At 45.2% G+C, this 25,770-nt stretch overlaps 1 protein-coding gene across 2 annotated transcripts in view; it reads right to left on the bottom strand.

Annotated features, from left to right (window-relative positions):
* Nucleotides 1-25,770, bottom strand: part of gabrb4 (gamma-aminobutyric acid type A receptor subunit beta4) — a 57,945-nt gene that overhangs the window by 7,869 nt on the left and 24,306 nt on the right. Inside the window, exons 4-10 of one of the 2 annotated variants that reach the window (XM_048998098.1) lie at nucleotides 25,354-25,421; nucleotides 15,032-15,252; nucleotides 6,759-6,841; nucleotides 2,532-2,669; nucleotides 1,850-2,002; nucleotides 712-968; nucleotides 116-205 (exon numbers count right to left, since the gene is read on the bottom strand). In XM_048998098.1, coding sequence (XP_048854055.1) covers nucleotides 116-205; nucleotides 712-968; nucleotides 1,850-2,002; nucleotides 2,532-2,669; nucleotides 6,759-6,841; nucleotides 15,032-15,252; nucleotides 25,354-25,421 — 1,010 coding nt within the window. The remainder of the gene's footprint in view (nucleotides 1-115; nucleotides 206-711; nucleotides 969-1,849; nucleotides 2,003-2,531; nucleotides 2,670-6,758; nucleotides 6,842-15,031; nucleotides 15,253-25,353; nucleotides 25,422-25,770) is intronic. The other variant, XM_048998099.1, reaches the window with a different exon arrangement.

Here is a 25,770-nt window from a genome sequence, read left to right on the forward strand (position 1 = left end):
GTCATAAAGCATAATTGCTGGAAAACAGGTTTAACAAGATACTACTACAGGGTGACCTTTGCACTCATCCACGCTCAGCGGTCAGTCGGCTAGTATGACATCTAAAGGAATGTACCCCAACTTTTCTTTGTTCCTCGAGATACAGATTCCTTCGCTGTGTATATGACCTGAGGGTGTTGGTTTGAAACGGCGCTGAAATGGAGTCCTTGCGATGTCAAAAAGAAAAGTGAAGAGAACATTAAAACGTCCAGATTACAGCGACAACAAAGCACATTCTCCAAATATATACTATGCATAAACATGACAATAACCCGTAAGGAGTTCCGCAGAAGCATGGCACGTCATATTTCAGTATGCAAGGCGGAAAGCGTAAGTATGCGCTAACCCGGTAATGGTCACATAACACTCGTACAGCTTCAGCACAGCATGAACAGATAGTTAAATGGGGAAAAACTACAATCAATTAAATTAAATGTTACTATTCGAGGAAAGCAATGGATGATGTTTTTGAAGCACACACTATGTCTTCCAGCACGTCGAACCTCAGCTCCCTGTGAGTCTACGTCTGTTGCACGTGAGGATCCATAATAACACATCCCTTGAGATTGCTACACGTGATCCAGCTTAAAACTCAAACATTTGAGAGTGGAGTTGGGCACGTACGCATGTGAAATGCTACTGGGCGAGGTGGGGGGACCCACAGACACAAACCTGGTCTCTCAGGCGCTTCTCCTCGTAGCGCTGACGCTCATTGTTGGCTTTGTTGAGCCTCTCGCTGACCTTCTTCTGCTGTTGGGGCCCCCGGCCAAAGAACACATAGTTTACAAAGGCATATTCGAGCAGGGCCAGGAACACAAACACAAAGCAGCCCATGAGGTAGACGTCGATGGCTTTGACATAGGGGATCTTTGGGAGGGTCTCTCGCAGGTGGGTGTTGATGGTTGTCATGGTGAGCACCGTCGTAACACCTGCCATTGGCAGAAAGGCAAAGACCATTAGCAAAATGGCACATGAGATACATATGATCAGTGTGCTAGTCAAGGTCAAACAATTATGAATTGAGCCTGAAGACATCTTTTACATTGACTTCCGTCTGTACATAGCATTGAGCGGCCTACATTTCGTATACAGCTCTGGGAAAAATTAAGAGACTACGTTTTTTTAAAAAAAATCTGCATTTATAAATCCTAGTATAATCCCGACGCTGCTGGCAGAAGGCTACAGTGAACGGCAGGTTGCTTCCAGGCTCAAAGTTTCTAAGACAGCAGTACGCAATAACAAGGTGAAACAGGACATACTGAGAATGACCAAAAACCAGCCAGGAAGAAGGCAGAAGGCAACTTTCTAATGCCAAAGATTACCATTGACTTATCCTGCAGTGCGTCATAAATTCTTAGGGTGACCTCAAGTGACCTTCAAAAGGAAACGTTAAGTGGTGTGAAGTGCACTGCTAGGACAATTTATAACGGGCTCCTAGAAGCAGGACTGAAGTCCCATAAAGGAAGAAGCCCTTCATGAATGAGAAGCAGGGAAGAGCCAGGCTGCAGTTTGCAAAAAAATTTATATTTTAAACGGGCGCATACCCATAAATTAAGAAATGAGTGAAACTTTTTTTGCTGTGGTCTCTTAATTCTTTTCCAGAGCTGCATGTTGCCAACCTCTAAAGCTTAGTATCCAGCAGCAGGAGTGAACGACTGACATGTCTCTGAGCTTTGTAGAAATCCAGCCAACAGTCCTCGGTCCCTTGAGGCTGCTCTGGGACCAATGTCGCACCAAACATCATGGTGGGGAAGGTGACTTGAAATATCCCTCTTTAGCATCCTGTCCTTTCCCAGTGCGGCCAACTCACCCAGGGCCACCCGAGCAGCAGAGGCATCGTAATTGATCCAGAAGGAGACCCAGGAGAGGATGGTGATCAGGATAGAAGGCATGTAGGTCTGCAGGATGAAGTAGCCGATGTTTCTCTTGATCCTGAAGCTCAGGGAGAGCCGAGGATAAGAGCCTTAAAGATGGACAGGAACGGAGAGAAGAGAGAAACAGGGGCAACGTTAATGACAGGGAAGGGAAGAAGGAAAGTCTAGTGCTCCATGTATCCATTTCTCCGTGTGCTCTAGCGGGCTGCTTCATCTCTTCAGTTCCTTCGTTTTAAGGAACAGGTTCGATTTCCGATTGAACGCGGCGCAGACTTGCAAGCACAGCATCCTTTTCAGCTCCCTGGTGCTTTCTCTCTTTTTCCTCGGTGCGGGGAGATCGGCAGCATTTGTCCCGCTGCGGGTACCACTGCTGCCCAATACGCTTAAGGGAAGTTGATGGATCCCGATCTCAGGTCTCCGTAGCCTGCCTGCGTCTCCTCTGACACGTGCCATGAGAAAAACCGTTATAACTGACTGAGTAGATGGGGTGTGGCTCACGTTGACTGGCTCCATCTCTGATCTGAACAATCTTCTAAAGGTACTGTAATCAACAAGTCATCAGAGAGTTTCCTTGAAACAGAAGGTAGGTTGTGTCATTGTTTCCCCACGAACCCTTACCTGTGGTGAACCTGACCTCCCTCGATACCAGGTGTAACTCAACGATGGAGAACTGAGGCAGCTCCAGCTTGTCCACACCTGTCACTGCGTTGTCCCCACCTTGCCAGAAGAACACAATGTCGTCTGTTGTGTATCCGTCTGTGAAGAAGAGGGCAACGGTTAGGTGACTGGACTTGGCTTACAGTTGCTTCAGAGAGAATTCACCAATCAAATGCTACTTTGGGAAAACTGGATGGATTAGGGACAACTTTGAAGAGACTAGACAAATCTGATGCTGCTTTAGCGAGATCATACCGATCATATTCTTGTTTAGAGAGATTAGACCAGTCAGATCCTGCTTTGGGGGATCATACCAATTGAATCCTGCTTCAGGGAGATTAGTGCAATTGGATGCTACTTCAGATAGATCGGACCAATCAGATGCTGCTTTGAGGAAGTCAGACTCACCGCATGCTTCTTTCGGGAGAGCGTACCAATCAAATGCTTTTTTGAAGGAGATTAGACCAGTCGGGTGCTGCTTTCAGTTAGATTGGACCAATTAGATGAAACAGTTGCTAGTTGTGGAATGTAGTTCGACCAATCAGGTGCAGCTTTGGGGACATGTGAAACCGTTGGGCTCTATATTGCAGTCCTTCTTGAAAGTGTGACACCATAACTGAATTATAATTCCACTCCCCTACTGCCCTCCTCTCCCTGGGAATTTCATTTCCTTAACATTGAGGCTCCTGCTATATTTCACACTTTAATTACCACCCTGCCACCCCCCCTCCCACTTGTGCAAGCATCCCACTGGGGGTTGTACAGTTTCCCAGGCTGGGATCCATCCGTTTTTAATCATTTTCTCAATCATGTCTCTGAAAGACTTAAACATTTTTTTTTTTGCTACACTTGTTGTAGCGGCTAGCAGTATTCTTAGAGTAGCGTAATTGGTTAGTTGGTAAGGATGCAAGGACTTATTTCCGGCTGGGTGTAATTATTCAGAATCCTTTCTCAGGCTCTGTTGTTCTTGCATTTTGTGTTCCCGACCCTGCACGATTTTATTGCATTTTTAAAAAACTGTTTTCTTGTTGACTTGAGAGGAATGAAAAAGCTGTGCGCATACAGAGGTAATCTTTGGGGGAAAAAAAAAATGTGATTTCACGGAACTAATCCAAATAGTGAATTTCTCGAAATGCGTTCTGAGGATTGGCAGTAGTAATTGTGTTTAATAAGTTTGACACTTTAGCCAGCTGCAACCAAAGAATCTCTATCTGGAAATATGTGGTACAACAGTACAGTGGCTGATTAACAAAGCTTTTAAGGGTGTTCTGCAATAACTTTTCTCCAAAAGCCATTATAAATAATTGCCCTCCTTCCAGAGCAGGGGTGCCCGATCTTATCCACAAAGGGCCGGTCTGTATGAAGGTTTTTGGGATAACCTTTAGGTCAGCTGTTCAATTCCAGGTGTGAGGACTCTTCGGCCAATCAGTCCTCTAATTATTAATCTAATTAGGGAGTTGCAACGAAAACCGCGCATACCCAATAGCCCTTTCCGGGTAAAGTTGCCCATTCCTGTTCTGGAATCTGTGGTCAGGTGACCCCTGTTGTTTTTTGCTGCAACGGTTTTCTTTTCTCTGTCTTGGTGAAATTTGTTGCGCATAGAAAAAACAGTTACAGTCTAATTCGACCAGCAGGATTTCAGGGTATTGGGGTTAGAGTGGAAGATTTAGACTGCAGCCCCTAGTATGCATAATGAAAAGTAGGCAAAAAGAAAAAAAAAAAACACAAATAAAACTAATTAGAATATTAATCAGATCAGCTCTCTTTGGCAATATAAGGTGAAACGTTCCCTGTTGTCTTTTAGAAGTCCCTGGGGGCGTTGCTTGTGGCAGAAATGTTGGGCAGTGCAGCAGAACCACAGAAGACAGACAGACAGATAGATGGATGGATGGATGGATGATGCTGTGTTAATAATGAAGGAAATTTAGGCAGCCAGTAGCTCGGAAAACACAGCGATAGGGACAATAACGCGGACGGTGATAGAATAAAACATAAGGGTTGCAGATGCGGGAGGCGTGTGTGAGCTGTGATGTAAGCAGAGCGCATGCCGGATGGCCGCAGTGAACTCCAGAGACAGCCGGGCCCAAGTGCAGACAGCAAGCGGATGGGGGAAATGGCATCGGAGTCCATCTTCTATCTTGCCAGCTATGCGGGGGTGTATACAGGGGTGTGGTCACAGGGGCGCTGACCTTAGCCAAAAGCTGATTGGCCACCTTTTATGTCACTCAATGCTTCAAAAGCATAGGGCTCGCCCCTCAAAAAAAAATCTTAGAATCGCCCCTGCAAGTATGCAGATTTACAGCTTGCGCGACGGAAAAATGGGGTCGTGATATCATGTCCTGCTGTGTCAGAAGTGACCTTTAGTATGTTGCCATTCTGGGTTTTTATCTGATACAGCCATTCAGCGGCTGTTCCATAACACATAGCCGCTTAATAAATCATCGCGGTTTGATTACATACGGAAAGGTTACTCAGACGCGTGTATTAAATGGCGCCGTCCAACAAAGCTCCATTCTCTTTTCAGATTAATTGTATAAAATGCTGATATAAACGTGTTTATGTTTCTACAGGATTTCTTGGTACATTTTGTGTACTTGCAATCATATAACATTTTTTTGCTGGTCTCTTGAAAATATCTCTGAAAAGCAGAAACACTTTCTCCTGGGCTCATTGTCGGCAGGACAGTCAATAAAACAACGAAAAGTTACTCCCTAGCTGTTTATGACTTTTCTTTTTCCCAGACTTATAATTTTAGGTATTTTATACGGTGGAGCAACTCAATTCAGTACCCCGCTTAAGGGTATAAGAGCAGGACCCCTCATGGAAGGCCAGTTAGCGGACTTCAGGGTAAATGTGCTCGCATCCCATGCCACCTGATGCAGCTTTAGTGACTTCCGATGCCAGAGCCTGCATTGTTAAGATGGCTACGTAATGCTGCTATGGGAGCTGCCACAGCCAGGGGGGCTGGTACTAATCCAGCTATGTAAATATGACAGTGCGTGAGGGTGCCTTCCTGTGACATTGCGACACAGCAAAAGTGGTCCCACGCACACCCCCAGATCCAATAACCCTATAGCCCCTATCCTCGCTCCCGACCGTAAACGGCTAAATGTAATGAAAAAAAAAATCCCGTGAGCCAGATAAAGCTCGTCATGTGACCATCTAAAATCGTAAGTGAATTCAAAGTTACTATAAAAATTAATCGCTGGCATCCCATCCCCGGGAGTGCGATAGCTTTGTGTTCTGGTGACTACCAGCTGCAGACTCCCGGGCCTGCAGCTAACCTTCGCCAGGAGATGTGGCTCAAAGATGGATGGATCGATAATTAATGCTCATTACCATTGCGATTGTTTTTGAGACAGTACAATGCATCTTCGTCCTGGTTTTTAGTGCTGGATATTTGCTAAGGATCTGTGGTCGATGTCCAGATTGAGTACGGTGCTACACTCTGCCTTATTGGTGCTAATGACTCACATCGATTCATTAGAGGAAACAGATATTCATAAATGATGGTGGGTGGGTCATATGTGCGTTCCCCCACATAATATACACTAATTATGTATATTACATTTAGTGGCTATTCCACACCTAGCATTTAGCAAGCACTCCTTAGTCATGAGGCCTTCCTAATTAATGTTAATGCTAATTAACAATTACCCGTTTGTATTCCCAGGCGGGCATCATACGAAACATCGTCTTATTTTACGCGGGACTTTTTGCGAACTTTATCACTTCACGTTTTAAATGTATTTTTTTTTTCCCCCGCTGACATTTTGCACCCGTTTACATTATTTTCCAGCCTGCTCTGGAGCGATTTCTGACATGTGACCTTCGGTGCTTAAGCTGAGGTAGTTAGTAAGACTCCAGAGGCACCTGTTTTATTTCTTGCTGCGATTCACCGGCACATTTTCTCATGCACAATATCAAAAAAAAAAAAAAAAAAACTAAAATAAAAGAAATCATTAGGCCCCCACGTGTTTAACTCGCGCTCAGTGGCGCCAGCGAGCGAACCCCAAGACATAAAAGGAATGGATTCTCTTTGATTCGTAGCCAGCTGACGGCAGCTCTGCACATGCCAGTTTGCCATCCTGCCGCTTTTTAAAATGGATGCTGGGACGCTTGGCGAAATGGCAGGGAGACAGCGGCGCCCCCCCCCTGGAAAATGGGCCCGGGCCGGGTTCTACCTACAGCTCTCGATCTCCAGGGTGCAGTTCTGCTCATCGAGGGGGTATCTTCTCAAGTCCATCATGCAGGCTGCCGTCGTGGTTATCCTGAGAGGGAGAAGAACAAGAGGCGGGGTGGGGGGGGGGGGGGGGAGGCGCCGTTACCATGGTAACCTTTGGGGAAACGGCAGCTTAGCCTTGACTGCGTCGTGCACGCCCGGTAATGAGTAATGCTTAGCGTCCGCTTGTCATGCTTTGGAAAAGGGAAGAATGAAAAAATGCAATTGTTTGGTAGGCGAGTGATGGATACAGCATGTCGAAAGACAGCCCCCCCCCCCCTTTATCTTGGGGGGGGGGGGGGTTGTACACTAGCTGGTTTACAGCACGATGAGTCTTTGTCTCTCTGCTCAGTCCCCGGTCTAGATTTCGCCCTACGCCAAGAGTGTCGGGCCCCTCACAGACGGCGTCTCGCTCCCAGTGTGGCAAACTGCAGCTGGACCTGATCCGCTAACACATTTCTCCCCCCTGCCGAGTCTCCCGGATTTAAGCGGCAGCTGATCGGCAGAGACACAGTCACGTACTGGGTCACTGTTCACGTTAAAGAGACCCGGGAGGGAAGGGTGGCAGGTGAGACAGGACCCTGACGGAGGTGATCAATATCGCGGTTTCTCTGCTGCCATGACGATTAAGTGTATCATGGGCTGTGACGCGCCCTGGCGATAGCTCAAAGCTTGGCAATTTCACTATCAAAGGAAAGGACTGTGATCAGCTTGCAGGTAGCATTCGAGCTCTAAGTCTTGGCATAGATCCTCTCCTTTAGAAGGTATTTTAGCTATCGGGTGACACTTTACTTAATGATGTATGCTAACATTAAAGATAAATTCATAATGCATTATAAACAGGGCTATAGCCATCCATCCATTTTCCAAACCGCTTATCCTACTGGGTCACGGGGGGTCCGGAGCCTATCATGGAGGCAATGGGCACGAGGCAGGGAACAACCCAGGATGGGGGGCCAGCCCATCGCAGGACACAGTCACACACCATTTACTCACGCATGCACTCCTATGGGCAATTTAGTAACTCCAATTAGCCTCAGCATGTTTTTGGACTGTGGGGGGAAACCGGAGTAAACCCCACGACGGCATGGGGACAACATGCAAACTCTGCACACATGTGACCCAGGCGGAGACTCGAACCCGGGTCCCAGAGGTGTGAGGTAACAGTGCTAACCACTGCACCACCATGCCGCCTCCACAGGGCTATAGCTATTTATAAAAATGCTTAACACATTACAGCCAAGCTGATTACGCATTATGAATGCTCCATGAAGCTGTCATCTAAAACACACTATAGATACCTTCATAATGCATTATAATGGTCAGTGTAAGCATTAAGGATGCTTTGATCTACATTATAAAGGTATCTGTAGGGCATTATAGATGAGAGCTTCACAAAGAGTTCATAGTGCACAATAAACGTGGCTATAATGTTATGTCTTTTTATAAATACTTATAGCCATGTTTATAATACTTTATGAATGCATCATAATGCATTATGAAGGTATCATACTCGACTACTTTAAGTAAAGTATTACCTAGCTACCGAGTTAGTCATGACCGCAAGTGTTTGCTTCACTGAAACAAAGGGTTGCTTTCTGCAGACAGTTTAATGGAAAAAATCTGGATTAAAAGACGCTTGAAAAAGCACAAAGATGCCTGATAGTTTGTCCCAAGTGCAGAAGTAAACATCCTCACAACTAATAACATGAATATAGTGTAAATGAATGCTGTCTGCTTGGAAAAATACTGGGGCAGTTTCAATGTAGCCTTAATTTAGGAGGTACTGAATGGGCTGGCCCCCACACGTCAAGGGTTCGCTAATCCCCTTTAATCCTCTGACTCCTCTTTTTACACAGAAGGCAATTTCATCCTTGGGGGGGGGGGGGGGGCAGAACTTGAGGACTGGACTCACAGCAGAGTCCTGCAGCTGGAGAGACTTGGTATTCATGTGTAATTCACATTTTGCCGAAGTAACTTATAGTGCTTTTCCACTGCCACGAAGAACCCGAGCTGTTCCGCAAACTGATGGTATTCCACTGTAAATTATCCAAGCCGTAACCATGTTGCCAGGGCCCAGCTCACTGCAAAAAAGCGTGACCAAACCGAGCTGGTTGCATCATCACCATCTGATTGGTCAAAATGCATGGGGATACTGCTGTCCTGCGTCGGGATGCATGTATTATCTGAAGGAAAAAGGGGAATATTCTTTATATTATTATTAGTAGAATCACACATTGTGATGTATTGATGCATTTCCAACCTCCTACTTAAAAAAAATACTATAAAACAGCTGAACGGAATGGATTCGTAATGCAAATTTACGCACGCGAATGCTAATTCCGCAAGCGTTTCATGCTAACATAACATAGTGATTCTCACAGACGTACTAGCGGATATTTCCACATTGTAAATCATGACGTACACCGTGTGAACGGTAAATAAGCAACCCTTTGGTTTTATGTCACTGGTGCTCTCCAAACCGGGCAACGCCTTTAACAAGCTGTACCGGGGAACCGGAGGTTTTCCACTGTAAATAATGTGAGCCGTACCCTCACTGACATGGCCCTACGGCTTCATTGACCACGGTTCCAAAGAGAGCTGGAACTGCACTGCAACTAGTCTCTCTTTGCAGTGAGGCTCGGGTATGGCTTGGTTCCTGTATACCAGTGGAAAAGCTCCATTTTAGGGAAAACAGTGAGTGCACTTAAAGATACCCGTATTTACAGATATAGAGATACACTAGACATACTGCACCCAGTACCAAGAACTAGCAAGATACAAATAATTAAGTAATCAAGAAGTCAGCATTTTCAGTGATGATGAATCAGAAAAAGTGTATTAATGATCACTTTCCTTACAGTTTAATATACAAGAGTTTTATATAACCAGAGACAAATGGCATTTAAAAAAAGATCTTCTAGACACAAAATGATTATTGATGCTCACTTACTAGAGTTAATACGTTTCCTCAGTACTCTCATAACTCAGCATTATCAGCATCACATAATAACACGAATCATTTGCTTTTTCATTTAGCTGTAACACGATTACTGGACCTTCACTGCAAACTTTTTACGCCAACTTCAGATTTTAAACTGGCACAGTGACGGCTCACTGGCTCTTGTTTTCTCTCGCGGTCCGAAAACATCCATTCATGCACTTTCTGAAACTTCTTATCCTATTGCGGGTCATGGGGGGGGGGTCCGGAGCCCAGCCTGGAGCGTGCACACGCGTGGGCAATCTGGCCAAAAAACGTGTAGCATGGTTAATTGGTGTCTCTAACGCTCATGTGGTATATGTATCCTGTGGTGGACTGGTGTCCTGTTTCGGGTGTGCCCTCGTCCTGAGCTGCCTCGGCCGGCTTGCAGTCTCCCACCCTCCCTGGCCGGGACCTTGGACAAAAGACATCACTGGCAATGCAAAATTACAGGTACTCCAGTTAAAAATAACCGCTTACTCTAAATCGGCCTTGTCCACAGTGTGAGTGGTCATCACCCTCGGCCGTGTTGGGCTGCGGGTTCAGTAAGTTACGCTAAACTTCAGAGATGACGTACCATTCAGAGTCTCTACCCCGGCGTGAAATCAAGGCGTTGAAGAAAGCACAGCTGTACACGAACGCCTCACCCTGAAGTGACAGACTCCCCAGTGATGTCGGTAATTACATTAGCGATGTTAAATCCCAGCAAGTTCTGGAAGGTCCGGCTCCTCTCTGTAAGTGATAATGTGCTCCGCGTCGTGGACTGGAGCACACACCCGCGCCTACGCTATGATGCGTTTCGGGGGTGGGCGTCATTTTCAGGCTACCTGCTAGGGCAGCACATTTAGTAATTACTTCTATGTTCACGCTGTTCATATCAACACCTCAACTGAGTGGGAGTGTCCTGGTAAGAGGCCCGTGCAGATGAAAATGGAACCGAATGTAGTATTAGCATGTCTGTTAAGGTGCCTCCTTCTCCCGTGCTTTCGTGTTACCCTTCTCGGGTTAATTGGCTGGGTTAATCACTATGGGGCCATTTTCTCCCGGCTGACATCCCTTGCCAGCCAAAGAGAATGGGATGCTCATCGCTTTGCTGATCCCCTCTTCTTACGATGTTTAGCACAGCTGGTGACACACGCTCTCTTCCTGTTCACACGCCTGCCTACTTGCTCCCTTTTCTCGCACTGCAAACCACCAGGGGTGACCTAAGCTCGAGGAATCCGGCCACCGGCTTGTGGGGCTCCGACGGGCTAAGCGAGGGCCCCGTGTGGTGATTGGTCCAGATATTGTGGCCATGTGCAGAGATTGGTCAAAATGTCGTGGCCCCACGTGGTGATTGGTCAAGATCCTGTGGCCCTTTTTGGCTAGTTCATTGCCACGTTGAAGTGTTAACCATGCAAAGGCACCGTTTTTGAATGACTCTGCTTGGTCTCTTCACATCTCAAAGGACCATATGGGACCGGGAATGGCGTAATGCGATGTTTACGCGACTGATCGATGATTGAAGCCTCTGTGGATAAGCAGGTATTCCTGGCACCTTGAGTTTTCTTTCGGTACCCACAGTTCTCTTCCCGGAGTACAAACACAATTGCCCTAAAAACGGGAATTATGTGTGAGACAGAGTGTTTGTGCGCTTACCGACGGACTGCTGTCATGTCTCATTTTCTATCACAAACCTTTGATCTCTACCCTACGAGGATAAGCGGACATGATAGATGGATAGACTTTGCCTTTTAATTAATTAAGTCTGCCTTCGCTGAAGTTGTATAAGGTCTGTCTGAAAGGCTCCTGGCTAACAGCTAAGCTAACCATACCTGCCACAGAACCATCAGTCATCTACAGTGTTGTTATACTTTTGATTGATTTCATTTTTATTTTTGTGTTGTTTTCAATTTTCATTTGAAATGTTCAGTTTTAGTGTAGTTTTCAGTGTGTTTTTAATAGTTTAATGGAATATTTTTGTTTTAGCTTTTTATTTATTTTAGTTTCAGTTTAAGTAGATTTATTTCTAGGGATAGACTGAAAGTTGTAGAGATATTTTATGCATCTTTAGAAAATCCAGCATGAATACTCACATGAAGTGTACGTAATGTACTCAAAATGGGCAAAACACTGTTCCAGGTATTATAAATGGCCATCTAAATGCAGGATTACGTTTACTTGAATGATTTCCATTAAGGAGGAGAAATGAGCAAATCATTACAAAATCATTTTTAAAAACAACACAAAAGTATTTGAAATTTTATTTCCATTAGTTTTGGAAGCAATATTTAGAGTTTTCATTTAGTGGTAATTTTTAATTTTATTCTCATGTCCTATTTTATTTCTGTTTACAAAAAATGTATTCTTATAGACTTAGTTTCCACTTTCGTTAACGACAATAACCCTGTTCCTGCGTCCTTCAGGAAAATAAGCCACGTGGTGATTTTGGCCACAGAATGTGGTCGTCTTGATTTGCGTGAGCCGGCGTGACCCGCTGAGACGTGGAAGCCGCCCAAATGCTGCATCCGAGCAGCACAGGCTAATTCATCTTTCGCTAATTTGCACCCCCCCCCCCTTCACATCGTAATTTCGCAAAGTCCACATTAAGTACGATGCCTTGGGCTCTGTTCAGTGGAAAAAAAAAACGACTTGGTTAATGTTGATATTTTGGGCACGCAAACGTTTGCAATCACCAAATGTGGGCGTTAGCCTTAGCATCCGCGCCCTTAGCTCTCAACATAAATAGATGCTTTAGACCAGCATATTTGTATTTCTTTTTCCTTTATCGTAAGTCCCCACCCTCCCCCCACTCCACTCCCTTTTCAGTCTTTCACACTTCCTGTTGCAGCCGTGCGCCCTCTAAACGTCGAGCTACTTGAGTCTGCAGCCCATAATCTGAGAGCGACGCGTTCGGCGGCTACGCGGCGAGGCACAGGCCGCTGCTATGGAAACTTCAAAACGAGCGGGTCACGAGAAAAATATACTCGCACTGGAAACGATGTGTTCATTAAGAAATGATTCTCCTTTTTCCCCCTCACCCTCCGTGGCACAAATCGCATGATAACTAAGCGAGCAGGAGCCCGACAAAAGCAGAAGCCTTAGCGGGGTGCAGATCTTTCCCTAGCAACCATTTTGTTCCTCGTGTACAGCATTTTAGTGTCTTGTCACGGGCACACGGAAGTCCGAGCAGGAGGGTGCACCATTCACCGGACATCGGCAGGCTCTCGGGCTAGTTCCACAGATCAGTTTGCCGTCGATCTATGATTTTATTACCACTGCGCACCAGCCTCTAGCTTTAGAAGGAACTCCCAGCACAGCACCTTGTCTTCGGAACGTGGCTGTTCTCTACTGGAGCCATCACAACACAGCCAGATCTCCGGTGCCACTACTCATATTAAAGAAAAAGACTTTCAATAGTAATATGAATGCAGTGATTTTTTTTTTCCCCCCACAGGGAGCAGCTTAAACATCAGAGGGGAATTTATGCCTCGTGGTCCTTTCTGGATAAATTCCGGAAGGATCTCAGTAGTTCCGTTGCCTGACAACCTGATTACTGGAAAAAAAAAAAAAACGGACTCAAACGATTCGATTCTTTGGCAACTTCATCGGCATCCAATAAGCCCTGCTCCAAGACCACCTGCCGCTTATTTTTGGTCGCTCACTGGAAGTCCACGCCCAGCGACAAGTGCAGCTACATCGGCTCCTAGATTAGCTGCGATGTATTACCTCCCTCGTTTACGTCACGTCGGACAAAAGTTCCCCGACAGACAAATAAATAGACAAATAAACAAATAAATGCGAATGTAAACCTCTGGCTTCGAGAGTTGTACGCCGCTGACCTGGACAGACCACTGGGGAAATGTTCATTAATACACCGCTGCAAAATTCTTTTCTGCAGCGCGTATGGAAAGCAGTGCAGCGTCACTTGGTCTAACCGGAAAACAAAGCCAGTTAAATACATTTTTATATAGGCCTCCCTCTGGACCAATTTCTCTTTTCTTTTTTTTTTTTCCACCCCAGGCCTTGTTTCAAAGCAAATAATTACGAAAAGATACCATCATCTGTAAGGCCACTATGAACAAAAGCCATTTGAAGATTCTGTGGTGCTTTCGTCTCTGCAGAACACTTAATGAAGTTTATGGATGTCGCACCAGGGACTTATCATCCTAAAAGCTGTTTATAACTGCATGCCTCTTTGCTGTTTCAGTGCTTGCTGTCTCTTCTCCCTGTGACTGCCTGTCTGACGCCTTGGAGGGTCTAGCCTAGCTGTCCTTGCAGGGATACCTGCAGACCCTCTCCTCCAACGCGGGGATGAGACCTGATCTCCAGCGCCTCCACCTCGCAGGAGGTGCAGCTTAGCATTACGTCTATAAAGCCTTGTGGATTTAATTAGATCTTCACGGCTGGACTGTCATCAGGCTCGACCCCGCAGCTTGGACGAACTCCAGTGCATTATGGCATTCACCTCGTGCATTCAGCCGGGGTCGGGAAGCCCTCTATACATTAAAGCTGCAGTAATAATATACTGTACGCCGTAACTTTGCTTTTAATTATGGGAAAAGATAAACATCGGTGCGACACGCGCAAAGAAGGAAGAAGAGGAGTCTGGCAGCTTCCGGAAAATGTCAATAGCTGCACGCCGTCTTGTTTCTGCAAGAAGGTCCATAAATTAGGGTTAGCTGCCCACGCAAGCATCGCTAGAGAGAAAGATGATTTTCTGCACGATGCTCAAAATGGCAAAATGGCGTATGCTCAATACGTCAAGTTCACAATATTAATGCCTGCCTCCCATCACAGCTCATACAGTCATTATCAACAGATGTCCAAAGGAACTTGGCTTCTTCCCGGGGATGTCGCCGGATTTGTTTTTATCTGCATTTGTGAAGCTTGCGATCACTGTGAAAGGTGTTCCTGTCTCTTAACTGCACCGTAACTTTAAATCCAAGGGATTTTAGCTATGTACATGTGTTGCTTGAGCCTTGCCCACGATTTAAGTGTTGAAGACAGGAAAATAAGATCCCGGTAGAGGATGAACACAAATGAAATCAAATCAGTCTCAGCATTTGATATTGGAAAACTGGGATAATGGATGTTACAGTTTCGAGATATATTACCACGAGGGGAGAAGTTTTTTACGAGAAGTTTTTAAGGACCTTACTGACGAGACATTGCTGTTTGTGTTTTTGTACTGCAAATTTGTTTTCCACAATTTTCCTCCCGGTGTCATGAAGACGGCGAGCCAAATAAAGCGTCAGGGAGGAAGTGAAAGAGGCCCACCTGAGTCCGTAGAGGACCGTGCCGTCAGGATGCAGCCGGATCATGCGGTTCTTCACCGTCACCCCGTGCAGGAAGGACTTCTTGTCGTTGAGAAAGTAGGTGTCCGGGAGCCAGAGTTGGTCAGCCACGCGGTTGTCTAGCGTGAGGTTGAGCGCAAGTTCGGCATATGCCAGCCGCTTGTCCCGCCAGCTTTGCTGGAAATACATGGTGATGGTGTAATCCTGGCAAAGGGAGGGAGCAGAACCGGGTGGTCAGCATCCTTTACAGGTCAGTCTTAGGAGGACCAGTCACTCAAGGTACCTCGAATAAGATTCTTGGTCAGCTTGTCCATTAAAAGCTCACCGTTTTACTGTTTTGCACCGAAAACAATGTTGTGAATACATGAAAAAATATATAGTTATCGAATAAATTGCTGTGTTGTGGCTTCTCTGATGGATATTCAAAAGAATTTGCCTCTTAGACCAAACCAGCATCTCCACAAATGCTCGGCCCAGGAAACTTCAGGTCACAAGACCACACCCTCAGTGATCAACTTCCTGTCCTTGATGTAGTGTTTTGTACATTGAAAACGTACTGATTCCCAAACTATATCGGCCATGATCAGAGTATCTGCCAAGCAAGCAATAATGATGATATGCTGATTAACAAAATTTAGTTGCATCTACCTTTTTATTGACATTAGTAGTTTGAATATGAAATCGGTTGAATAAGTCATATGGATCTCGTTCATTATTGATAAAAGGCTGTATGCAGAGGTGGACATTTCAAGTCCAGAAAATAAAAATTCCAAACCAGGATTTTGTTTCAACCAACCAGTTGAGTATAAAGAGTCACAGTCACAGAGTACTCAGCTGTTTCGTTGAAGCAAAATCTTGGTCTGGATTTTTACTTTCTGGACCTGAAATGTCCACGTCTGGGTGTATGAACGCATGCTGATGCATTGACACAATGGGGCATTAGCTGGGTTTAACTGAGATCTCTGTCCTCGTTCCTTGGCAGGCAGAGACGAACTGGGGGGCACTCTGCCATCTTTCCGATGGGCACTCGTGGAGGCGCACGACCTCCACCTGGTGTGCCGTCACTCTTTCTGATGCTGTGCTACGACGTAGCTCCGCCCCTCCATCCATCGCTACTTCCAAACTCTAATGGAACGTCTGTCCTGTGAAAACCTCTTAGGAGTCTGGGGACGGATATGGGCTTGGATAGGCGCTCTGTCCGCCTCGTTGACTTTAAAGTTCAGAATGTCCTTCTGTCTACAGCACCCCCTTCCCCCCACCTTGGTGGTCCATATGTGATGCAGAAACACCACTGACTGGAGATCCTTCCTGCTTGCTTATGCTCCTGATGAATGTTTTAATTTGGAGGAATCTCTGTTTGACATGTACCTGCTGTGTGCTCCCAAGACTACTGAAAAGCCTTAACGTTAACCAAAATGAGGAAGATTTATATCACCCTTGTGCTAAACTCAGTAGCCCACTGCAAAGCAAAGCTGGATCAATGTGCCTGAGAATGACAGACAAGGAGGGTAATAAATTGGCACAGGGAACTATTTTTTATTTTTATTTAGATATTTCTGAAAAAAAAATATCCTGGGAGTAAAACTGGAAGAAAAAAAATGACCACATTTATTGCTTTGTGTAACGATTTATCATGGGGTGTCAGAAAAGGTTTAGCGCTGTCCCTAAAAGGAATCGTCTAGTGATATTTCACTCAATCATATTTGGAGCTTTAATACGACACCTGCAATCAATACACATTATTAATATCGCAAGCTGATGCTGTAAGTTATGTCCTTTTGTTTCCGTGCGTGTGGCCGATGATGAAGAGTGCAGATGGTTTATGTAGATGGCCAGGCTGTCATCATGGTCTGGGCTTGGTTATGATCTCGGGGAAAAGGCAGGTATATCTGAACACGCAGCAATCTGTTTAGCATTCGGTGCAGGTGCTGCAGCAGCCGGCGAGAGTGTGTCTGCAATTTGACTGCTGTCTGGCTCAGTTAATGCTCACTATGACACCTCTGCCCACCTGCCTGGGTGTGCACAAGTCAATGAGCGATGCACATCAGGAGGGAGACTCTGGCCAAATGCCCTAGAATGGTCAAGTCAATGCATGATCCCCATCAGGAGGGAGACTCTGCTCAAATGCCCTAAAACAGACAAGTCAATGCGTGATCACCATCAGGAGGGAGAGTCTGCCCAAATGCTCTAGAACAGACAAGTCAAGGAACGATCCCCATCAGAAGGGAGACTCTGCTCAAATGCCATAAAACAGACAAGTCAATGCGCGATCCCCATCAGGATGGAGACTCTGCCTAAATGCCCTAGAATGGTCAAGTCAGTGAACGACCCCCTTTAAAAGGGAGACTCTGTCTGGTTGCCCTAAAACAGACAAGTCAATGTGTGATCCCCATCAGGAGGGAGACTCTGCCCAAATGCCCTAGAACGGTCAAGTGAATGAGTGATCCCCATCAGGAGGGAAACTCTGCCCAAATGCCCTAGAATGGTCAAGTCAATGCACGATCCCCATCAGGCGGGAGACTCTGCCCAAATGCCCTAGAACGGTCAAGTCAATGAGCGATCCCCATCAGGAGGGAGACTGCTCAAATGCCCTAAAACAGACAAGTCAATGTGTGATCCCCATCAGGAGGGAGACTCTGCCCAAATGCCCTAGAACGGTCAAGTGAATGAGTGATCCCCATCAGGAGGGAAACTCTGCCCAAATGCCCTAGAATGGTCAAGTCAATGCACGATCCCCATCAGGCGGGAGACTCTGCCCAAATGCCCTAGAATGGTCAAGTCAATGCACGATCCCCATCAGGAGGGAGACTCTGCCCAAACGTCCTAGACTGGTCAAGTCAATTAGTGGTCCCGTTCAAGAGGGAGACTGCCCAATTGCCCCAAACCAGACAAGTCAATTAACGATCCACTTCAGGAGGGAGACTCTACCAAAATACATTAGACTAGTCAAGTCAATGAGCAAGACCAGACATGATTATGGTCCTCACCAGAAGGGCAACTCAACCAAGCTGCCCAAAGATCAGGAAAATTGACAGTCCCCATCAGGATGGTGACTTTGTGTGTCTGTGCTGTGCTTCAAGCCCCCAATGGACACTGTACTAAGCTAAAGGGAGACCTCCGTTTACCCTTCACTGCTGCTCTGCTGACCAGCCATGTGTGTCTGTACACACTCCGAACAAGTGTGTGAGATACAGCTGTTCTTGTCGGAGTCACTCAGAGCTCCTGCTCTGGGACTCCAGTGAAAGCTCTACCACTCAGACTTCACCCATGACCCGGAATTACGCATCCCGGCAAATACTGCATCTCTTATTTAACCTGCTTCTTACGTGTCCAGGCACACTTTTTATCAGCAAGTAATCTGACAAAATGGAAGCAGCGGTCAAAATTCTATAGATGTTGACTGGATTCAGTTAATAAGGCTTGCCAGGTCACTGGTACAAAACTCGGATTATATTATTTTAAACTAAGCTGTTATTCGTATCATCTTTTGTTAGCTGTTTGGGGGAAAAGATCTTAGTGGTCATTCAACTGGATATAAAATGACCTACATTTCCTAGGCTATGAAAAGAAAGAATCTTCAGTGTTCCGTTTGAAATCCCTTAATAACATCTGGACACCTGGAATAAGATAAAATTACAAAACGCCAGACGGCAGACCATAAATCGATAACATTACTTGCGCTGTTTCCAGAACATGTTGTAAACTGCATGTTGCTACGTCGCATGAATCATCCATCTACTTATTTACTTTGGTATTCAAATTTGCTCTTTGCACTGAATCAGCAGATGGAAATGAAAGATGGTTTTGTTGTTTATTTTTGAAGGAGGAATCTCATGAATAGCTTGAAGACTTAAGGTTATGTACTGTTCTGCTCAGGATTCCATGTAACCTTCTTACGATCTGATTCAGCGTTTTCTATTCTTAATGGTTCAGATGTTCTGGGAAACAAAAATAAAAACGAGATGTCGTACGGAATATGCGGCGTCGTCAGAAATGGCAGCAGTACTGGGGTATTCGGCAATAACACCACAATTAATAAATCAAAGGACCACAACACAAAAAGGGCACCAAGCTATGACATTTAGGCATATTGGATAATAATGATTTTAATAATTTATAAAATAATGATAAAATAATGACATCCATGTTCCAAAACTCCGGATTAAATCCCCTGCCATGATTCTGGTGGAAGAGCTGTGAATAAAATGGATCTTGCGGTGTATCCAGTCCGGTCGAGTTAGCAAGATCCGGCAGCGGCAGCGTACTGGATAAGAGAGGGAGGCGGGAGAGAGGAGCAAGCCGAGGCTTCCTCTGAGACACCAGACCCGCGGTTACACTCAAAGACCTACATACAAATGCCTCCAATTAAAGCAGCTCCGCATTAATTGAAAATGAACTATTGAGATCAGTATTGTAATTATGATTAGTAGCCATTTTTTTAAGAGTCTGACAATAATTAGTTTTATATCAAAATTTACTAGGCTGCTTTACTGTAATGTTACTGTTGGTTAGATAAACAGTGGAGGTTTTACTTTACATGCGTTAGCTTGGTAATTAGCATGTTAGCGTTCCTTTAAGCAGTACCATGCCTAGAGACACAAGCACATGTGATAGAAATAGGTATCTTACATACATAAACATGTATTAGTAATGTTTTTGGGGGCAAAATCTTTTGTCCGTTGTGAAATGTTGTCAAAGAAAGTCATTCTGTGTAATAGTTAGGGCTGATTTTTTCTCTTGCAGCCAAAATGGAGGGAATTGGTATTTCGCTCTTCCAGTCTGCCGACTTACATCATTTAGAATAAAGCGAGAGATGACATAGTATTATTGACTGAATTGATCCCCAGAGAATTAGGAACCCCCCCCCCCCCCCACTTCATCGGAGAAGGTGGCGATTTGACCGTATAGTATATGTGTGTTTGGACACGTCATGTGGACGCGGAGATGCATTCAGATGTCCGTGTGACATTAACGTTTTTGAAGCGGGTCCATTGGAAAGATGACGACTCCCCAAGAAACTGAGAATGGTCTGGGGTGAGAGCGCTGAGCGGACAGCGGACGGCAACACGGCCGCAACAGTCTGAACAAACATGTTCCGGCTCATGTCTATAAATCATTCAATTATCTCAAACAGCCAGAGAACAATGCAAGATATGTATTATTACTATGCTTCCGCTGATTGTTTACCGAGGCAATTCACTAATTCTAGTACCTTTCTCCATTTTATTACATCAGTGTCACTACAGGGATTTCTACCTTGAACATAACAGAGAACAAAATAGTTTGCTTGTATATTTATTCTTAAACTATGGTAAAGAGGTTTAATATGCTTATTATATGCTATCAAACTCATGTTCATGTTTTGTATGCATAATTCCTTAACATTAACACGTAGAGAGCTTACTAAAGTAACATATTGTTGAGTTACACTCAAGTAAAAAAAAGTATCATAGTAGGATATACGTATACATCTATTTTTTTTTATATATCAGTTCTGAAATTCTGTACAAAAGATGTTCTGTGTCCTACACCGAGTATATGTGTATAGTATATGATGCAAGCCACTTCTACATTATGTAAATATGGTATTGTGGAATTAATCTGAATTAGTTATCTGTTTCCATGGAAATTAAAAGGTTAGCACGTCCTCTACTGAAAACGCTGTATTTGGGGGCAGGAATTCTCGGCCTCTTTGTTGGTCTTATTGATTGGGCTGGTATTAAATTTAAAGGCAACAATGCAGGCACACCTGCAAAGAAAATGATTTTACTGTGCTTTTTAGTTCAGAGCTTCTTGCATGGACTGGAGACTGTTTTGCTTACATACTGCTTGGACGTGGAAACCTAAAATATGATGACGACAATATAATAACAGAACATAAGCATTTTCAAACGTACATTATACTAAAAGGTCAGCTTTGTTAGCAATCCTGCAGTGCCGGGTGTGTAAAATTCCACCAGATCAAAATGATGTGCCTGTTTACTTCCCAGCATCACCTGCTGATTTATTACATGACAGCAGTCACTGACTTATTGGTTCGTGTGCGGCAAGCTGCGTTTTTACAGTCTGCCGTTTTCTCTGTCTTCGGCCGTGGCTGGTTGGCTACCGCGGAAACCATGGAGACGGCCTCGATCATCATGCTCACCAGTCTCGAGGCGCGCACTGTGAGGTCATAACGAGGAGGGAGTGGTCATCGGCGGAAATGGATGGAAGCTCCGCCCAGAGCTATGACGGGCAGGAGCCATGCATGAGGGCGTCTCTGAATGGGGAGGGCCTGAACCCGGACCCGATCTGCCTAAAGCTAATGGGTTTATAGGCTATTAAATGTAACGCTGCAGGACACCGTCGTAATGGGTGATGGATGGTCCACCGGTACCCATTTCAGTTAACGTCATTCAGTTTACAATCAATCCATCGAATAACCCAAGGGCACGCATCGCATTCGAGACATTTCGTGTATACGTTTTAAAAAATTTTATACGTTACCTAGGCAATGAAGAGGACTGGCCAACTGGAGGGGGGGGGGGGGGGGGAATCAATTTGCCTTTCTTTTGTCTTTCGACTGCAATTCCTTGCATTTGGAGTGACTTATGGCTTCGGAACGGGAATATTTATAATTAAATCAAAGGAATGTGCTCGAGAGCCGCCTCCCTTCTGCATCCGTGGCTCCATAAAATCGCAGGAACGAGTCACTCTCGACGATACCGCGCGGCGAATGCGCCTCAAATCGTATATTATGTTTCAGTGAATAATAACGGTTGCGACGGGAAAGGTAATGTACCGGTGATTGATGTGGCCATTGTGATAAACAACAAATTCTATTAAACTGGGCCTGTGTGCGCGTGGAATATCTTAAGCGGGGGAAACGCTGCACAATTTTGATACAGATTGCACGTTGGCAAAAAGATGACAAAAGCCCAAGTGATGGTAAACGGGATTTCCTGAGCTAGCATTCTGGCTATGGGAATCTGCACTGCCCGAGTCTCGAAGGTCGGGCTGTAAGCCGGATCGTGCCTCAAATGCCCTCAGCTTGGTTTCACCCATTGGACATTAGCACTTCCTGGGAAATACGATCGGTGAACTTCTTCAGTTTGCCGGCCATATAAGTGTTGTACTTTTATTTTGATATAAAAACACTCTTGCTGGCCGGTATTCAGCATGGTACATTTATGGTGCAAATAGCTTCTGTTGTCATTCCAGGTTGTAACTTTGTGATTAATTAGATGGCAATCCAAATGTTTGATGATTCCCTGGGGGATGGGGGGGCGTATAGGTGTTGTGCAATGTAGCATATTTCACGTGGGAGCAGGGAGTGAGGTCTCGGTGGCATGCTGGAGGTGTGAACTCCACATTCACAGTGTGAACGGCTTCTGTTTCGGCATCTGCTGCCGTCATTATCGTTCAGTGAGGATTTCCAGCCCCTCAGGCCACACCCCTTCAGCATGGAGAATGCGGGCACCTGCCCAGTGGCGTGCCATCGTGATGAGGTCACCTGTTCTGTGTGGGCGTCGGCCCCCAGTAATACTGATGATGTCAAGATCAGCCCCGTTTTTATCAAAGGCTGAATTAGGCTTGGGAAAAGACACCAACAAGCGGGACTAAAACCCAACGCGACACGAATGTTTACATACTCAGAAATGTTTGCTTTGTCTGTGTTCGTTCTAAATGAAATGTCAGACAGGACGCTGCTGTGTGGTGAATTACGTGTGGAGTTTGCATCTTCTCCCCATGTCGTCGTGGGGCACTGCCGTTTCCTCCCATGGGTCCAAGAACATGCTAAGGTGAATTGGAGGTACCAAATTGTCCATAGGTGTTTGTGCGAATGGTACATGTGTCCTGCTATTGGTTGGTGCCCCAACCTGGGTTATTCCATGCCTTGCGGCTATAGCTTATGGAATAGACTTCTGGACCCCCCCCCCCCCCCCAGTCCCCTCCACTGCATAGGACAAGCTGGAAAATTAATGGGTGGAAATCTTTTCACAGCCCTAGTTCGTGTGTCTGTCGTTTCCACGAATTTATGCTTGTTCGTATTTACACTCTTGATGTCACCAGCCGACCAGTTGCCCGCGTATGTCTAAAAATTTCCGTGCCTTTTGCTCTCCTCCCAGGTCTTCTGAGTGACGCGCGCCTTACCTGCCCCTCGCCCGCCTCTCGCCCGCCTCTCACCTATAGTCGCAATGGTGACTTGAGAGACCATGAAATCCGTATTAATGTCAGTGTAGAACCCTGACATCTGCTCTTGTGTGAATGAAACATCTTTGCGAGGGCATTTTGAATTGAATTCACAACAGCGGCAATTCGCTGTGGGAGATGACCCACGGCCACTAATGCCTTCAGTCATAGGTGTTTGGCTACTGAAGACATTGATCAAAAAGAGCTTGTCGTGCATATACTTGCATATTTCGCGTGCGTTATATTTTAGTCAGGGTTTAGCATGTAAATCTGTGTTATAGATGTAAAACAGATCATTTGCAGTCAACAGTACAGCAAAAGAGTATCTGAGTCTCTTGATCGTCACTTTGAAGAAAATGTGCCAAGCAAACATAAATGTAAATGTAAAGAGTTCACAGTAAAACTGAAGGTTAGCCAAAAGCTAACAGTTTCCTGCACATCAGTCGAACTACAATGAAATAATCGTTTGCTATACATTACTACCACAGTACCATGAGAACTGACATGGGGGATTCCGGAATTTTGATGAAGCCTGTTTTGTGTTTTAGAGCCTTAGTTAAACGTGTCACTTAGGGCCTGCGACGTACTGTACGGCATCAGACAGGATGGCTCAAACACGCATTCCATCCCGTATTATGTATATATTCCCATGCTAAACGCGAAGCATATGATAGTTCCCATGATCCACTTGTGTCCCAGCGGTGACGCTAATGGGGTTCCCGTTAAATTTAACCACCTCCTCTGCCGATGCACTTTAAATGAACTTTTGAAATTAGTCACTGTAAATGTACTGCTAATCCCACACATATAAGGAGAAAAGTACAAATTTGCACTAAGGAAAATGTGGCCACATTTCTACCTCCGACTTAATTTACATAGGAATAAATACTAAACCATTCGGTTGTACGCAGATCACCTAGGCAAATAATCCAGTTTTGTGATCAGCGAACTCATGGAAAGGTAGGGAACTGACACAGCTGAGCAGATAACACAGAAATCTAACAATTAATCTTAATCTTTAATCTCTAAACCGATAACTGAAAAACCATCCGAAGAAGAATCCAGCTGCTCACCCCCTACCTCTGAACATTTTTCGGCTGCGTCATAATCATTTCTTCTTGTATCTGTCGGTGTCATGCAGTTTGTCTGCATCATACTCACATTTGACTTTGTACTCTGTTTTGTTTGCTGTAGATTTACCCCGGGGAAATGCCGAGCCAGAGCTCCACCCGGCAAAAAACGGAGGCAAACTTAATGTGAGGTGCGGCTGTTGCCTCAAGAAGATAGCATTATTATTACATTTAAAACCGCACGTAGAAATACGAGCCAGCTTTTCTTATAAACTCTTGCCTTTCGCCATAATTCTCTTAATTTTGACTTTTTGCCCACAATATCTAATGAGGAACCTTGTAGCATGGCAGACGTAGAGCCCCGCAAGCTGAATTCGAGAATTATACTGCTTTGTGATGCATCAGACCGTATGTGTTTGGATAATGTGCCTGGATCTGCATGGCATTGTCCCGATATCTCATCGCAGCTCTGCTGATGGCGGCAGAGTCTATGATTCACGTCCTTATTGCTTCCAACAGCTTAAACAAACACATCGGCATCTCCCACGTCTTTCTGAGTAGCTGACTGCTCTTTATAAGGAAAGAGCAGAATGACTGGCCAACACGTCCTACAGCAGCACCCAAAAAAAGGCAGGAGAGTGTGACTATCGCTACTCATTCACATTAGTCATGTAATCCCGTGTAAAAAATAGAAAGGTTTAACGTTTCAGGGAAGGCCTGCTTGGAGATCTGTGATAATTCACACATAACCAGTGGCCTTGCGCCATACCAGCTCAAGCCTCGAGGATAATCTGAAGGTGTTTAAGATCCTTAGAAGTCGTATGGTACTGGGTTGTCAACGTCATGCCTCCCAATGTCGCTGTGACATCAGTATAAGCTCAGTGGCCTAGAGGCCACGTCGATTTTTTAATTTTTTTTCGTTTGTTGTTTTGTTTTGTTTTTTTTTTCGTTCTATAGTTGCCGATGATGTCATGCTATGCTGAAGTCCGCGGCTCAAAACAATCTCCACACGTGGGAGACGAATGCTTAACGAGCTGGATTGAGGCGCCGGCTGCATACGCACCATGTTGACTTCTGAGATGGAGTCAATGCTGGCGATGTTGATGCTCATTCCCACGATGACTGGAGGACCTGGTGGAGGACAAGCAGAGTGTTGACACCATCATTTCCCACACTTCCCTCATGCTACACGTTTCCCGGGCGACACGCTGCTTCTCTGTGCGAGATGGATGTTATTTTAAAAAAATAATTCATCACTGCGATGTAAACAGAGTCAAATACAAGGTATATAAACATTTTCACATGACCATAAAACACTTCAGTGCTGTTAAACAAGGGCCCCAAACTACATTGGAGGATTTTCTACATTTGCAAAATCAACAGGAACAGATCAGGTGCCAAGATTGACTATAACATCCCTGGTAGCTGTCATGCCCACCTATAGTATCAGACTGTGGAATCAGCTTCTTATAGACTGCTA

This window comes from Brienomyrus brachyistius, unplaced genomic scaffold (assembly GCF_023856365.1).
Source record: "Brienomyrus brachyistius isolate T26 unplaced genomic scaffold, BBRACH_0.4 scaffold35, whole genome shotgun sequence".
Lineage (NCBI taxonomy): Eukaryota > Metazoa > Chordata > Actinopteri > Osteoglossiformes > Mormyridae > Brienomyrus > Brienomyrus brachyistius.